At 42.1% G+C, this 18052-nt stretch overlaps 1 protein-coding gene across 2 annotated transcripts in view; it reads left to right on the top strand.

Annotated features, from left to right (window-relative positions):
- LOC142591061 (uncharacterized) overlaps positions 1-18052 on the top strand; it is a 38138-nt gene that overhangs the window by 615 nt on the left and 19471 nt on the right. Inside the window, exons 2-3 of one of the 2 annotated variants that reach the window (XM_075703427.1) lie at positions 8431-8598; positions 14483-14937. In XM_075703427.1, the coding sequence (XP_075559542.1) occupies positions 14566-14937 (372 nt within the window). In that variant the 5' untranslated portion in view covers positions 8431-8598; positions 14483-14565. Of the gene's footprint in view, positions 1-8430; positions 8599-13486; positions 13607-14482; positions 14938-18052 lie in introns of those variants that run through there. The other variant, XM_075703428.1, reaches the window with a different exon arrangement.

Genomic DNA, 18052 nt, shown 5'->3' with positions numbered 1-18052 from the left:
GCATCTTGGCTAGATTCTGTTCGCGCACAAAGAGGGATGAATTTGTTTGTAAGGCACAAAAGGCTAAGCTTGACCTAAGTGATGTCGGTGTGAAAGCTTTTGTTGACAGCGTGGCCTACGTAAATGATCACTTGGCGCCGCGAAATGAGGCGCTCTTTTCAAGGCACCGGTTTTGAAAAAACAACACAAATGGCAATCTCTGTGCAGCAGCAACTGTCCAATCTAACCCAGAAACGCAGTGAAAACAAGAGTGTACCGCATTGCCAATGAATCAGACCTTGCTGTTGTTAACTAATCAGTGTTAAGCTTGTCCCTCCCTTCACCGCTGTCTTGAATCATAGCATAATTTTACGTAACGAGCTTGTTAAATCGCTTGCTTCTGGATAGTAATCGCTCTCTTATCTATGTCAATGCGCGCAGCCTCCGCAAGAATCACGATGACTTCCAGAATCTGGTTTAAAATCTTTTTTTAAAGTTTTCAAACATTGCTGTCTCAGAAACTTGGCTTAGCGAAGTTGATAAAAAGTGGTACTCTTTCCGTTGTCATAGATCACAGTGTACCCTCAGACAGTTCACTAACCATGGTGGTGCAGCTCTCAGTATCTCGTCTGGAATCTCGTACAAACGAAGGCTCGACCTCACGTTAAATATTCAAAACTGCGAATCAGTTTCGTTGGAATTCGATCCTAAGTTTCTCAACACCGATAACAGAAACTTCACCTTTGGTTGCGTTTGCCGTACATCTTCTTCTTCAGCTGCATATTTTTTTATTCCTCTCGAAATAATAATGGCAAAGTTGTCCATGAAAATAGAAAATGTCATAATTATGGGTGACATGAACATAAATCTGATCGAGTCACCCCGAGCTCTGTCATTTATTCATCTTGTTTTAGGGATTTTGATTATGAATGGCTTATTAATGTGCCTACTCCTTCAGTCCTTGGAGGTTCTAGCACTTTATTCAATCAAGCATTGTCTAATCTCTTGAATTCACCTGATGCAGGAGTACATAAAACTGACATTATTGACAACTTCCCCATCATTCTGTACACTACATGTTCACACTGTTCATATCCCAACTTTAACATCAAACTTGATTTCAATAGAAAAAGTTATTCTAAGAAGCTGTATCTCAGACTGACTGGCCTTTCGGTCTTGACACCAATAATTCACAGGTAGCCTTCTCGCGATTTCTAACAAAGTTATTTTCACACTATCATTCCTACTATCAGATACGCAAATGCAAAAAGATAGTGGCGTCACCTCAAAACCCATGGGTCACCGATTGGCATACGCACACGAGAAAAACTTTATAAAAAAAACAACCATTCAGTATAAACCTACATGCGCGGTACAAGAAATTCTGAAACTCACTTTCTTTCCGGTTAAAAAAAAAGCTAAAACCAAATATTATGAAGAAATACTTACATGCAGTTCTGATGTCAAGAAAAATATCAAATAGTGAACTCATTTTGTAATAGGAAGCAAGCAAGTAATAGCAAAGCTAAACTATCTCACGATGGTAATACTTATTTAGAACCACTTATGACTGTGAATGCCTTCAGCGATTTCTTTCTTTCCTAAAATTTCATGTCAAACAGAACAGCACTTATACGCATCAGAGCACCTTCCATACTCATTTTATATATTTTAAACCACTCGTGATGAGGTACTATGAGTAATTAGCAATTTAAAATTAACTAGTGCTTGACTAGATAACATTCATCTTGGTCATGTTAAATTATTTCCAAATCAATATCATTTGTAGTGTCTGCAAATAATACCCTCACGTTCAAATAAACACATTTCCTGGCGAGCTTAAACGTGACAAGGTTTCTCCAGTTTTTAAGAAACGCCATCATTCATTACTATTTAAATATGCGCGTATCTGTGTTTTACCCTTCTTTAGAAATGTTCATCGAGAATATCATCGAAAAATGACTGATAAAACACTTAAACAAATTCATTATTTCACCTGACCAGTTTGCATTTCTGTCCGGTTACTTTAACGACCTAGCACTTGGGCCTCTTACTGACCAATTAAGCGAAGCCATTGATGATGGTAATTTCGCAGAATCCTGATTTGCGGATTTGTAAAATGCATTTAATAGCATTGACGACAAGATTCTTAATGTTAAACTAGATTCAATTGGCATAACAGATCCTGCTGTTATACTAAAAGACTGAGACCAGGTTGGTAATGTTTTCGGTGCTTATACTAAACCAAGAATGACTAACTTAGGTGCACCGCAAGGATCCGTTCAGTGCTCGTTACTCTTTTTACTTTATATTATTGATCTACCTTAACTGTCTCAGATCTTCTAAGTGTATACCACATGCCGATAACACTACAATAAATGATTCTGGTGATAATCTGTCAACGGTAGCAGCCAGGCTTAATAGTGATTTTAGACACTTGTCAGAATGGTGCTAAATTATTAGACTTCCCATTAATCGCACTAAAATTAATTTTTTTCATTCTCATCTCAATAAATCATCACTATTCATACTGCCCATTTCGATTGGTAACCATTTATATTGAGCAAGTGAAGAATGTGCATACTTAGTAATTATTATTGACTATAACCTTAAATTCCATCGCCATATAACTCATACCAAAAATGAGTTATCCCATGGAATATTAACTCTCATTAGGGCATGTTCGTTCTTTTCACGACCTGCGTTGCTCTCCCTATATTTCGCGCCTGTACACTCCCACATTATTACTGCATGACCTCCTAGGGTAATGCTTACACGACTCACCTAAGGACGATATAAACAATCCAGAACCGGGCAATTAGAATAATCACGTCCAGTATGCACACCGCCAACGCTAAAGAACAACTACAAGCAAATAACATTCTGGACGTTGTCGCCCTTGTCAAGTACAACCTTGCTATTTTACTTCTCAAGCTGATCAATGACAGAATATTATTGGGGCTAAGTTCTATATCATCTATAACGAACACTAACTCAACACATTTTGCGGTACATAATAAGTTCACTCGGCCCAAAGTAGCACTAATTATCGCAAACAGGCAGTTCATTTCGCAGCCATAACATGATGGACTACATTGCCACTGCCATAAAACTCCAGAAAGCCCATCGATTATGCCATGAATTAAAAAAAAATTGTTACATCAGATGTATGTGCCCAAGTGTACTGTATAATCCAATTTTCGTTTTAGACCTGCAATTCTTATGTACTCCAAGAGGTTGCTTGTATTTTTTTCTAATTTCTTAATTTTCTGTTTTCTCTGTTTCCTGCTCTTCTGTGTTAGTTTTATCTAGTTTCACAATATTTCTTACTGCTGATTCATTGTTGTGTATTAATATGTTTAGTTACTTATTTCCGGACTTCATTATTTATCATTTTTGTAACTTTACTGATTCAGCTGCTGTTTCTTGCCACTGTAACTTTTATGTAAACCACTAACAGCAGGTGCCGATTCATTTTTTACTGTGGGACCTCCTTCTGTATGCCTCTATATGTGAAGTATTCTTGTTAAATAATAAAAATTGATTGATTGATTGATTGATTGATTGATTGATTGATTGATTGATTGATTGATTGATTGATTGATTGATTGATTGATTGATTGATTGATTGATCGGCCGCTCGGCGGTTATGGAAGCTGCGTGTGTAAACGACCGTACAAGAGTTTCTCGTATTCACCATCATTACTTTCCGTGCTAACTGCTTGTTGGGGCATTTATTCAGGAAGCACTAACAAATACCTTATGCCCCATGCTTGTTTCACTTTCTCTGGGCTAAATTGAATTGAATCGAAATTAAAAGTGAATGATATATTTCTTTATTTATTAGCAAAATAAAGCTGCACCTGCATTGTGAGTATTGGCGGCGCGCGGGAGGGTCGTGCCGCATTGACGTTTTTCACAGAAGCTGAGCATTGGCGCTGCATCAGTCGTTGTTACATTACCAATGCTTCCCAGTGCGACCAAACAAGACACACATCTCTGCAGCAGGCTTCCGTTCATCAACGCAAGCGTCCATTTTAGTTTGCCCATGTCATTTGCCCTGAGAAACTGGCCATGTATTTCATTCATAGAGAAAAAAAAATAAAGGGTCTCATAAGGCACTTCGGCGTAGGTAAAAAAAAAATAACTCGTGATTTTCTTTCTTTTGCTTAGAAATAAGCAGCTGCCACCTACTCTTTCGGCCCTTATACCTACACGAATGCTACGTGTTGTTTGTACACCCTCTGATCTGCCTGTACGGGAAAAGCACATCACAGTGGACTATTCTTCTGCAAAGCAAGCTGTGCGAAAGAGTCGTTCGTTCGGCTTTTCATATGATCACACGAAAGAAAGATTTATTTCTCTGTCTTTCCTTTCCGACGCTAACCTACGTCTGGTATTTATATAGTTGGCGAGATGACTTGCTGACATTTTTTTCAGCACAAACGAATCTTTGTTTAGAGTGGTGTGATAAAGAAAAGTGGAGAAACAAACTATTGCTGTCCATCTTCTTTTTCATACAGCTTGAATAAAGTTACCTTGAGGTGATTACAGCAACAAATATAAAATTTGATGACACACAAGTCCTCTGATGAATGACACATGCTCGCACCCTTTTATTAAAGCAAACATAGATTAAAGATTAAAAAAAGAATACGCTTCTGTCGCCAACACAGATGTGGTCTGGGAAATGGTACTGTTTTTCTGGTTTTGTTTTTTATTGAGCCGGCCGTGCTTACCGTAGAGCAGCATAGTAACAGAAGAAACGGGCGACTGAAGCCTCAAGGAAGGCGTCCGTGGCTGAACACTATACCAGGGAGGCCATTACTGGTGTATACTGTCGCACTATACATCACATCCAGCTCAAAGTTAGCACGCATGACAACTCTTAAAGCGTAGCTTTCCTCGCCAACTCTCCTGAACTTTTCTGACAGAGGCTTTGGTGTCTTGATAACGCATGAAACGAACGATAACTTTAAAGCGCAGCTTTCCTTGCCAGCTCTTTTGCACTTTCCTAACTGAGGCTGCTCGGTGTTGCTGCCTTGCCGATTGCGTCGCACTAAAAAAAAGCACTTACGTTCCCAGTGGTGCGATCGAGCCTCGGTACCATGGCAAAACAGTTCGCTGCTCTAATAAATAGGGCATAATGGCGCGCCTACTGCTATAGTGTTAACGCCAACTGGCTCTTTGAGGTGATCGGTGAGCGTGTTGCATTTCGTAGCACGCACCCGAGCAGATGCCAAGAGCCTGCGTTAGTACAGCTTTCGAAGGTTGAAGGTCTTGGGTATGACCTTGCAATGATACTTCAATAACACAGAAACTCCTTCGTGCGCTTAAGCAAAGCTTCCTTGTACGGAAACTCCGACAAGATGTGGCAGGTCTGACGGAAATAGTTTTAATAGAGTTCCTGTCGCTCCCTGGGTATTCACAGGATCGCAAACCATGTACATGGGGACAACGTCACACTTGTTAGTTACCAAGAAAATGGTTTCACTTCAAATACGCCTTTCTCTTCTGTAAGCGAAACAAATTAAACGGTTTATTCTTCGTTTTGTTCTGCTATGTTTGGATCATTTCGGCCGCCGGTAGATGAATGCACTCTTACTGACAGTAATAAACTTGGCTTGAAAGATGTATAATGAAGCTCCCTCGACTAATTTCCTTCATATAAATTACTTCAATCATTTGCTTAGGAAGGAAGAGGGGGGAGAGCTACGGTGGGAGACGCTGCATGACGTGTTTATTTGAGTGTCAAAGTAAATTAACGCGTATTATCGGGTGTTGCCGAGACGGTGTCAAGCGTAACCATAGACATTGAAGAGTGATACGCTGTCGAGTAAAGAGAGCACTGGTGAGGCAACATCATAACGTGCTTCTTGCAGTGCACTCATGTTTTATTTGTACAAATGCAAAATGTCTGCACGCGTTTTCGGCTGCTTGGCACTCTATTTTAAGACAACTTTCATTACGCCATGGTTACCTTGGCAATCATAAGCTCAAGGGCGAATTATTTTAACGTTGTTTTTGTTTTATTGCAATAAAAATGACTTTGACACTCCAGGCGAATTTCCGCCGTCAGCATCTGCCTTGCCGTGGTGCTCCTCATGTATATAGGGATGTATATATACTATACATCCATGCATGCCGTATATGCAAGATAGATTGCTTTACTATTCAGTCGCAAGCGTTGTTCAAACCAGGACTTACGTTTATGGCTGAATCATTCCTCGGAATTTTGAGAGTGGCAGCCCACGAATAGAATCGTTAAACATAACTTTCACAGCGCATGGCATATATATTAAAAATTCTCAGTCTATTAAATATCTAAATGCAAAGCGATATCAGCGTTCAAATCTCAAAGGCATGCGATTTTACCGGCGGGGCTCTTTACAGGCAGAATAATGGCGAATGTGCCATATCTTTACCGGCCCTACGCGGAGTGGTATGAATCAACGAAACATATGTTCTAGCAGTTCACAAAAATACATTTGCGCCAACAAAGCTACTGGGAGCTGGAAAACTAAATCTCAATATATACCATAGCGGTACGAATAAATAGTTCAGGCAATACCGTGTTTGCGTCAAGCCGAGCACTCGCTGTAGATATTTGTTAACGAACATCACGAAAAGCAATGCTGAATGATTTTTCAAGAATTTCCTCAACATTTCCACACCCGCGTATGTTACGTCAGCGTTATTTGCAGCCGCGAATACTTAATACACCGTCCGAGAGCTTCAAGCAAAACGCTAAAACTTGCTGTTGAAGACGAAACTTTTTCCTGGTTCAGAGTCAAAATAACCATTTGTAAACTTTATTCGTTTCGTTCCCTCTTTTCGTGATCTCCTTAAAGTTAGATATATTCTATACTTAGAAGTACGAGTGCGGAATCATGCTGCATTTGCGTTCCCTTTACGTTGCACGTGGTAAATTCATCCCCAAATATTTTTCTTTTATTTGCATCTATCCTTCTTGTCTAAAAATGAAGAAACAACATCAGCCCTAACTTCAGCTGAGCAACAAAAAGCATTAACAAGGTACGAGCAAACTTCAAAAATGGGCTAATATTGAAATATTTTCTTTGATATCTGCATCAACGAAACATATGTTCTAGCAGCCCACAAGAATACATTTGCACCAACAAAGCTACTGCGAGCTGACAACTAAATCTCATTAAATGCCATAGCGGCACGAATAAATAGCTCAGACAATCCCGTTTTTGCGTCAAGCCGAGCACTCGCTGTAGATATTTGTTAACCAACATCACGAAAAGCAATGCTGAGTGATTATAGCACTTCATTTATTGTGCTTAGCAATTAGAGTTTTATTTCTTTTTAAAAAGTGGGGTTCCAAAGATTTTACGTAAATTTGGTCGAATCAAAGTAGGTTATATGTTCCACCCCTCCCCCCCCCCCCAAAAAAAAGAATGAAGAAACGGAACTTTTGTCAGTTGGGGCATATCTTTCTTTCAGTGCTTGAAACATCACCTTCATTTTCTTACGGTATATTGAAAATGAAAAAAATTATCATAATTTACTTCATATTTGTTCCCTATGACCTATAACTGCAAAAGCACTTTCGTCGCTTCAGGCAGGCTCCTGGCATGCCGAAAAAATTCAGCTCACAGTTGATCAACACTGGCGGCTTTTCATAAAACTTGAGATTAGTTACCCTTCATCAAAACTATTACTGCAGCATTTTCTAAATGTCCTAAGTCGATTGCGTGCATGAAGACGGTATAAAAAATCTCGTGCCAAGTAATGCACAAGTATATAGAATACATTACCACATCTCCTTTTATATATATATACACATCACTTTGCGTAGGAGGAGAACGATCCCATGTGTTCGCATTACGCATGCGATGCTTTAACCAATTGCGCTACCGCTGCGCCGTTCGCGCTTCCACTTTCTTGGGTATTTATGTTTCACTGCCAGAACTAACCTTGCAATTGTTAGCCAGCAAACACTTTCATATATACATATAATGAAAAAAACGAAAGAGTTCGACGCACGTTTGATTTGCACAGTATAGTTTACTAACGTTCTGGCTGGTGGACTGCCACGCAAATTTAATGAAGGCATGCCATACCATATCATGCCATAGCATGACTACCATATGATGAAAAAAATAATCGTGTTGTGTAAGCATGCCTTCATTAAATTTGCATGACACTGAATTTGAATTTTTAAACCACTTCTTAGTGTAGCATTATATTACAGGATTTTGCTGTTTGCCTTTGTACTTAGAATGACGCCATCGATGAGAGAGAACGTTGGTAGAGGTGGCAGTACTTAAGTATGTGTATGCTTCCTAATAAAGTTAGTTGCAGGTTCAGCGCTGTCCTGTGTGTTTCCTGCCTTCTGTCTTTGAAGGCTTGCGCTGCCCCTTCAGCATGTCCAACCACTACCAATTTGCCCAAATGTTGATTCTTCTCATTCTCTTCTTTCAGAGAAAAAACAAAGAAAATGAGCTTACGCTGCGACAACCATGGCCATGACGAATGCTTGGATCACGTGCCACATAAAACAAATATATATTTAGTCCAGAATTTACCACAGCTTCGCACGCTTGCGCCGTCCGCAGACGGTCACTCGACAAGTGTAATTCACACTCCACGGTATGTTGTTGTTAGTAACCAAATCTATTTTATTTGTGGGCGTAAACTTAGTCCAACAAAAAAATTCGCAGTTCCCCCCGAAAGGCGAAGCCTCGATTGCGATAATTGAATAGTAGACAGCTGTACGAAGTAAGTATAGTAGTGCTATCGGTGGTATAAACTTGTAAACGTTCGCTTACTAACGAAATTAACAATGATAGAATATGTAAGCGTAACTCAACGAGTACGTATAAAGAAAAAGACACACAGAGACAGCGCTGTCTTTGTGTGTCTGCATCTTCGTACGTGCTTGTTCAGTCGAGCTTACACATTCTTTCATTGATTCCAACCAACTAGCTCGCCAACGTTCTTTAACTAAATGAACCAGCAGGCTGACACGCGCGCACACGTGAACATTAATTCGTCTCACTCGCTGGGTGCGGAAAGTCGCTGTGAAAATTCTAGAGTTAGCGATCGAGGCAGCAGCCGCGAGCAGCAAAACGCCGAAAGCACAGCGCATACGAAGCTACCGACAGTACGCGGACTCTGTAAACATCGAAGATCACTTTCAAGATGATGCGCGCGCGGGCGCGCACTTTGGACACGTCGGAGATTGCTTTCAAAATATCAGAGATATCATTATCAGCGAGATATAAGAAGGAAGATAAAGCATGTGCTTGCTGCGGTAAAGCTAGGGAAGCTATGGAAGTATGTTTTATTAGAATGTGAAGACGTCTACCAAGCGTTCGACTTAGGCCCCACTGGCCTCCTTGAAGCCCTCGAGTTGGGCGAGAGCAGTGGAAAAGTGAACATGTCCGCAATATGGATTAGTAAGGGGGGATTAGAGGATTGGTAGAAGAAAAGTAGGGAAACGACAAATAACGGAGACGTACAAAAGAACAATTTGCATTAGGGGAACAGAAAATTTGGTTGTGGGAGTTCATAGTGTTTATTTATTTTGATTTTTTTATTGTTTAACCTAGATAGGACATTAGGCAGTACAATAGCAAGAGCTTGATGGTGCAGCCCACCCCACCGTTCCAAAGGGGACACTCATAACATCCATCCATCCATCAATCCATCCATCCATCCACGGAGATCGCTTTCGAAACGTACGGGTGCCGGCAACGCATCCCTGCGGCGTCCACCGAAGGCGTCTACCGCGGCTTTCGCGATTCGCGCGCCGAATGCCGTCGTAGACGCTGCGGATGTCTCCACTCTGTACGGAGCGGTGCGCGTGGAGGACTATCAAACATCGTTCCAGCGCACAATTGAACACGCACGAGAAGAGAAAGACAGCACGAACGCCGGCGTTCGTGTTGTCTTTCTCTTCTTGTCCGTGTTCGATTGTGCGCTGGAACGATGTTTGATAATGCTAATCATAACCAACTAGCCCAGCTGTCCATACTTAGCGTGGAGGGCAACGAGGCACCCTAGCAACCGCTGTAGAAGAACGCGTCTCCTCCCTCGCCTGATCTCCCTGCCTCGCGTGCCACAGGAGAGGGCACGCATCCGGGCCGCGTTCCGCACTCGCGCACGCGACATTGAACCGCGTTCGACGGCTCACCTTCACACGCTTTCATTCCTACGTAACATCACAGCAACGGCGACGCCAGAAACGCGCCTGGAGTGTCAATATAATTGATATCGCAATAAAAGGCTGTCGCGCAATGTATCGACAGATAACAATTTGAACCGACTCCTTCCGAATAAATAACGCAACTTATTCCTTAGCAGAAGAGCGCGCCTACGCAGTAGGGATCGTCATATGAGCCCGACCTACTCACTGGAGCTAAAGCACAGCTTAGAACTAGTAAGACTGCTGCAGTAAGGTCACATTAGTGAAATAAATTTTCAGAAATACAAAACGGATATGCGAGGCTGACTGTAGGCTAGAACACGCGTGCACACATTCCACTGATGCTCCGTCCACCCCTGTGCCGCAGAAACTCCAAACTCTCCAGAACGTCTCACAGAACCGTTTGTCCCCTAGAAGACGCCACAGCATACTCAATAACCCGCGCGACGCGAAATCAACTACCGCAAGCTACTACCGAGCTTATACCTTGCCTACACACACGGAGCGCTCGTCCAAAGCCAGCATGCCGCCTGCCCATAGATGGCGCCTTTGAGTATGCAATATGGCGGCGCCCAAGGAAAAACCGTCTATAGGTTGACATTGTTTCGTTATGAACATATGTCTATAGCTTAACTTGGGCAACGTTTTTTTAATAGGACCTATATGTTCGAATAAACACTGTAGGTCGAAAAAGCATTGACCGCTAATACAACCTCTGAAGTTAAAGAAAGTAATGTCTTGGGGTGTCATCGAGCGATCAAAAGCTAGAAAAAACATCAATACTACCATCGATAGCGTGCAACCAATACTAATCTCGATAATTCACTACCGATAGACTTCGTACTATGGATACAGCATTGTCACTTAAGTAAGGTGACGCCACCAGTGGCACGCAAATCAACAATATAAACTTCGTATCACTTCACTTTTCTGATAGTATAAACAGACTGTTACTGACAGTCAGTTATTGCAAAACTCCTGGAAATAGCCTCCGGGAAGACTAGCAAAACAGACACTAGCACTGCTAATAGCAATTGGTCTGACTATTGATAGTATCCCAGACAGTACTACAATCGATAGCTTTTGTTATACCAATAAGACTTCAGGAGCAAGATATCGTACTAGTATTCATTTTGTTATCATCAGTAATACTAGCGATAGTATTTTTCAATTCATGATCATTTCGAAATGTTTTGTTTCTATTGGTGCCGATTTAGTGGTAGTTTCACATTGTTAGTACATGTAGTGTGACTGTGGTTTTTACAAGAATTTCACCATTCTTGATTTCACTCCTCAAATATGATCTTTTCCACCATTACTTTTACAACTAGAAATTCCAGCGCCCTTTTCACCCCATAAAGTTGATTCTATCAATGTCATTCTGTAAATTTTGCATTTTTACATTAAGCTTAACAACAACGTGAATACTATATTCTGCGGTACCTGGCCTGAGGTATTTTTAGCCAGGAGGTGCTGTCCTCCTTTTCAAAATATGTGCGATAGAGACCACGCATTGATGACTACCTATTTTATTGCTCAAACACTTATATCCTAGAGGAAACGTGCTTTGAGCGTCCGGAGCACATTAATAACACGGGCTCTCAACAAAATTCGCTGCCACAGGACAAAGGTTCATGGTACTTGCCATGGCTTTAATTCATTTTGTCTATTTATTCTCATATTAAATGTGTGTTATTTAAGAATATGCATTGCGTTCGTGCTTTTCTTTATTTCATTTTCCGACCCCTAATTTTTCCAAAATTCTCCCTCTGTCATTGAGGCCGCTTTCTCATTCGCGTATTTCATTCGCGAAGGGAGACACGGGATGTATTCAGCGCGTGTACAGTGAAAATTTTGTGCCGTAATTCTCCTTGCACAACTAGCCACCTTGTACTTTGTTGTTAAGCTCATCGTGCAAATCGTTAAAGCTTAGCGATTGGATACGAATGCATTAAACTTATTCTTTCCATTTAATTTTTATAGAAATAATTTCTACTTGAGTTATTCCATAACTTTCCTTGCAGTCCAGAAAAAGAGTCGGCTTTCCTTTAAGCGGATGCAGGTATAATTTCCCTATCAGTGCAGTTTGTGTACACTTGACATCAGAAATTAACGGGCCATAGTAGGCGAGAAAAACCTGAATGTTTCCGAAACCAGGTATGTGGATTTTCAGAATTTACTGGCCCCTTCAAACAACCGAAGGTTGTACAAGGAAATTTGGCTTGCATTAGTTGGTTCATTTCGGAAGTAAAATCATGGTACCACGCTAACGAAAGGACGTACCGGTACGCGTAAAGCAGGAAGGGTGCCGTCCCCTACCCGTGCTGTGCATCTTCCTGCAGCTTTCATTGCGAAAGACGCCCGGGGGTACATACGCGCTGGCACCGACTTACTCATACGTAATTTTATGAAAGTGTAGCACTTCATTTGAAGCAAAACATTTACGAATATTCGGAACAGAAAATTTCTTCAACATAATCGCTGAGACACAGGGTTGCTTGTTTAGTGGGCTGCGGTGCTCAACATCGCGAGGACACACTAGAGATGCAATTATTGCGTTCTTTGGCATAGCTGATGCACTATTATTTACATTTATTGAAATTTAATTGAGCGCAATCACTGCGTTGAACTGCCGTGGCTGCTGCTAGTAATTTGTTGCTGCAGGGAGACATCTCGAAAGAAAAAATAACATATCTAGATCATAGACATAGCATCCTTCGCAGCTGTGGGGTCAAAAATCTTCCCTTGCTCAGAGATTTCCATCGCAAATAATGCCCCGACAACAGGAATCACTAGTGATCTGTGGGCTTTTCTCATGGCTACTTCGGAGCAAAAGTGCCGTGTAGCGAGATGCTTGTCCTCACTAGAGCAGCGAATCAAAGTGCCTGTCTTGCAAGCGTCCTCCATGACGCTCGGCACAAATACGCATCAATTGCTGTTGTGGAACGCGGGCATATGTTTGCAGAAAATAAAATGAGCATAGCTCATTGTCGAGCCCCAACCACTGCTTCTTGTGCGAAACAATGGCTTTCGAAAGAACCGCAAAAGAATAGCAGAAATCGATAATAATAGATATTGTACGGGGCTCTCGCTGTCACAACAATTTTTGAGCAGAATGGTGGTAAGAAGAGAACGCAAGAGGTAAATGAATATATATATATATATATATATATATATATATATATATATATATATATATATATATATATATATATATATATATATCCAATGTGCTAGACTTAAATCGCAGAAGTGAGAAGAGTGAAAAGTCAACGAGATTTCATGTTCGTTGGCGCTTGAGCGCTACAATATTGAAGTCAGACGGGTCTGCTTGAACAGAAAGTGCAAGGGCAGGTGCTTGGCGGCGTTGGCAGAAAGTTATTATTCAACATGTGAGGAAGCTCAGAGATGAAATGCAGAGAAAAACAATACCCCTGAAGGTTCAATACGGTAAAAATTCTATTCTGCTTGAAATTTTTCAGGGAGAGCTGCAAAATTATTTCTGATTAGAGGTTGCAGCGAATCACCAGAGCTCCAGTGCCGGAATGATGAAAGAGGTCTTGTCTTGAGAATCGCATTGCTTGGTCTTTAACTTTTTTTTTTGCTCGATCAGATTTTGTTTAGAAGTATATGGCTTTGGCCCACTCTATAAGTAGGAAGATAGTGTAGTGACAAATAAATAGAAAGAAATTACGTTGTTTTCTAGATCATGAGCGTCATCAATCTTGCTTAGAGGTCTAAAAGCAAACTACACTAAATATACCTAAATTTAGTAAAATAAATAAATTGTCCTGATGGCCGCATCTGACACACATTGAAACTGTTATACTTTGCTGTTAAAAACATTCATAATATTTATGACAGTCGACATCCTCAGGAACAATGTACACACCCGTAGATTTCAATCTTATGGCCGGTTTGTGCCCATTAAGCTTCTCAATTGGTTTTGAGTCTCCCACAGCGTCGCTGAAGGAAGATCATAACCTGGAAACTAGAGGTTCACTCGCATATTCTTAGCGCAATTTGTGGCACCTGAATAGCTCGACATCTAGCTCCTTGAAGACGTTCGGCGAGAATGCAGTCTATAGCGTGCAAGAGATAATGCCTTCTTACCTGACGCCGTACTCTTTCAAAACACTCTTTTTGCGAATTTAAAGCGATATAGCTTGAAGGAGCACGTTACGCAGTGAGCACGGCGCCAGCTGCGTTGAGCGTGAACGAGGTCTCTACCAATCACAGAGCGGCGCTCGGTTCCTTGAGCCTTGAACACCACCAGATGGCACTCGTCTTCACGCGTCCCTAGTGTTCCTACGTATGCTCTTGCAGGTACCCGAGTTGCGCATAAACTTTCCGGTGCTGCTCGCACCGCCATTCGCTTAGCGCCATCACGTGGTACAAGATGACCTGAAATGTTCCACTGCGCCCCTGCGAAGCCAACTTTACGGGCGCGACGCCGATCGTCGTTTCCGTCAGTACCATCGACATTACAACCAGCAGACCGTCGAGCGTGCGTTTCAACCATTGGCTCCAGAATCCAAATACGGTGTTCGACGATATTAAGTCAGGACTTTGGTGAAGTGATAGGAAGCAGATCACACTGCCACTTGGATTCCAGTATGACGGGGTGCAGCGCACCAAAGTGCACAGGCCGCACGGAAACGTGGCTAAGATTTTTGCGTGGTGCACTGTGGACAGACAGACGTGCATGTGCCGGCGAATGGTATGTCTACTGCGTATGGGCCGAAACCAGCCGGCTCCGAAAGGGGACCAGGATATGCGAGGTGAGTTCGCTTTGTTTACACGTAAATCATCACTTATCTCGAGTAACACCACCGTTACCGCGGAGTGTGCACGCCTTGCATGAGAGGTGGTTCACTTATACGAATTTTGGCGTATACGTTCCGCACGAAAAAGCCGAGGGACGAAACATGAACGACATGTCTGCGTCGCGCTGCACATATACGCCAAGAATGCTAACCTACCAAATCGTCCAATACGCACTGTTGCTTGTACGATTATTCCTACAATGCGAGCCTTGAAAAGTTTGTTCAAAAGAGAGTAAATACTGACACGAGGGGCCGCATAACGTAAAGCTATTCCAATATATTTTATTACAATCTCCTGACATCAAATTGGCGCAACCGCCGACGCAAACATCGGGCAGTCACCCGCAGGGCTGCCTGAACAAACCAATCGAACGCACTCCTCGTTCATAGGAGGTCAGTTTTGTTTGCTTGAAAAACGAATCACATTGCCTACACTGAGCGGCTTGTCTTATCTAACTGGCTCACAAGAGGGAAGGAGCACGCTCAAGTGGAGGGGGATCCGATGGGGCCGAACCAGTGCACTGAAAATCGATAACCGGATGAAGAGGGTGGTGCCAGGTGGCGCCATATAGTCTGCGATTGGTCCGCTTTCTCTTGCTTAGCCTGCTCTTCCACAATCGCGGCGGCAGGCAACGGAATCTTAAGAATGACGCTAAAACGGATCCTCAGCGAAATAGAGTTGGCAGAAGGAGGTCTTAAACGCGCCGAAAGTTCTCCAAAACGTTACACCGCCACGAAAATGTTTATTACACGCAAATAAACCTATGACCACGTGACCACTGGCTACTCTACGGCAGGTGCGAGTAGTCAGTGCCTCAGCGATCAGCGGCAGCCATCTTTTATTCCTTTCGGAACGGGGCAGCCTGCGGGGATTCAGAGGAAAATTCAGATTTGTTCGGCATATTGCATCTTTAACGCGTCACGTCATTTTGACGCCGTGAGTTTTTGCGGTTTTGTGACGTCGTGTGACAGGCAGGTGAAGTGGGCGCAGCCTGTAAACTTTTCACCAATAGCCGAGGGCTAATGGCGAAAAGGTGTCGAATGAGAAATAACTATTTTTCTTTTATTCGGTCAAATCGTGCATAATCAGTGTGTACACGTGTTATCAGATGAGGAGCTAGCACGGTTTCCGTGACGTCGCGTGACAGACAGGTGAAGTGGGGGTGGTCCAGAAATGTTTTTGACCAATCGCGGAGAGCTGTTTGCAGAATTGGAACAGAAAACCTTGGAATAGTTTTACGTTATAGCGCCTGTAAACTCGTTTATCTTTTGTGGTTGGCGAAACTAGCGTTTTAGTAGGCGAACTTGTGCCCTCGAAAACAGGCTAGACTCAAAGAACGATAGCGGCGAACACTGTCGGCGATCGTCAAAAATTTGATCTGCCGGTCAAGCGCCTCGGCTTTTATACACGAGCTATCGAACGTTCCAGTGAAATCGCTAGTGCTCGCGTGTCGTCAAGAGAGTTCTAAACCATTCGCGTTACGCATACATGCAATCAGATTACACAAGGTGACAACAGACCGCGGATAGAACCATCAATAACATCCCATCAACTTCAAACTCATGCAGCCGCGTCCCATGCTGAGCGGTAACATTTGTTGGACGGCGAAAAGCGCTCACCAGAAAAAGATCAACCTATCACTGATGATGGGTAGCGTGCAGTGATTGTACACCTTTATTTTCTATGATAGTGATAAGCGCACAGCCTGGATCTTGCAATGCCTGCCTTGTGCATTCAACCAGTTTTTATTCTTCTGTAAGACTGCTTCTCATAATTAGTGTCCCCTGTGAGTAATTAACCTAGACAATCTTACTCCTTTACAGAACCTGAAGGCTTACTGGCGATCCCGAACTCTAGTTCCTTTACCAGGCTATTGAATATTATCTTTGTTTTCTGCATATTAATCTTCAACTCCACTCTTCCACTTTCTCTGTTAGGCTCCTCAATCATTTGTAGTAATTCGTCCCCAGAGTTGCAGAACAGGACAATATCACGCGGAAACCGAAGCTTGCTGAGATATGCGCCGTTGATTCTCACTCGTAAGCATTCCCAGTTTAATAGCTTGAATACTTCTTTCAAACACACAATGATTGTGAGAGATTGTGCCTCCTTGTCTAACCCCTTTCTTGACAGGTAACTTTCTGCTTTTCTTGTGGAGAACCAAGGTAGCTGTGGAATTTTTGTTCATTTCCCAAGCTGTTGGGGTACGCCTACTTTACTCCTTGACTACGTAATATCTCTATCACTGCTGGTATCTCTACTGAATCAAATGCTTTTTTATAATCTGTAAAAGCCATAAAGAGAGGTTGATTGCACTCTGCAGATTTCTCGATTACCTGATTGATTACATGGATGGGATCCACTGTCCGACGCTAAAGCCCGCCTGTTCTTTTGGTTGGCTGATGTCAAGTGTAGCCTTTATTGTCTTGGAAATTATTTTGGTGAATACTTTAAATAATATTAAAAGCAAGCTATTGGGCCTATAATTTTTTGATCTTTAGTGTCTCCCTTCTTGCTGATTAGTATGATGTTGGCATTCTCCCAGTTCTCTGGTACACTTGAAGTCGTGAAGCATTTCAGACATAGCTGAGTTACAAACATAGTTAAATAGTGAATCAATATGCATTGCAGAAGTTTAATTGTCAATTGGCAATTTATTTTGCCATTCATATGTCAGTGTAGAATATCTGACTGATGTTTCTGTTGTGGTGTGTGTTACAATAAGAAGTTCTAGACGGGATGGATGAATGACATCAAGTTTTTTGATCACGTATGAAATATGGGAGAACGTCCACAGCGAAGATCATGAGGCAAGCTCTAGCTTTATCATATGACTGACTGTCAGGGTGTCCAAGACGCTAAATACATAGTTGGCGGTGCCTTGTGTAATCCAACTCGCTAATGTTGTATACTAAAATCGTGAATAATTACCGTATTTGCACGTAAGTAACATGACAAGTAGTTTAACTCGAGGAGAACTCACGGACTGCCAGAAAAAGAAATACGAACTATAGAACTTACTATACCAACAGGAATTATGACTATGAAAAGGGAAACTGCGCAAAAAGA

This window comes from Dermacentor variabilis, chromosome 8, assembly GCF_050947875.1.
Source record: "Dermacentor variabilis isolate Ectoservices chromosome 8, ASM5094787v1, whole genome shotgun sequence".
NCBI classification, from domain to species: Eukaryota; Metazoa; Arthropoda; class Arachnida; order Ixodida; family Ixodidae; genus Dermacentor; species Dermacentor variabilis.
Note: the sequence above shows the minus strand (reverse complement) of the source record. Positions and strands in the feature narration are given on the sequence as shown.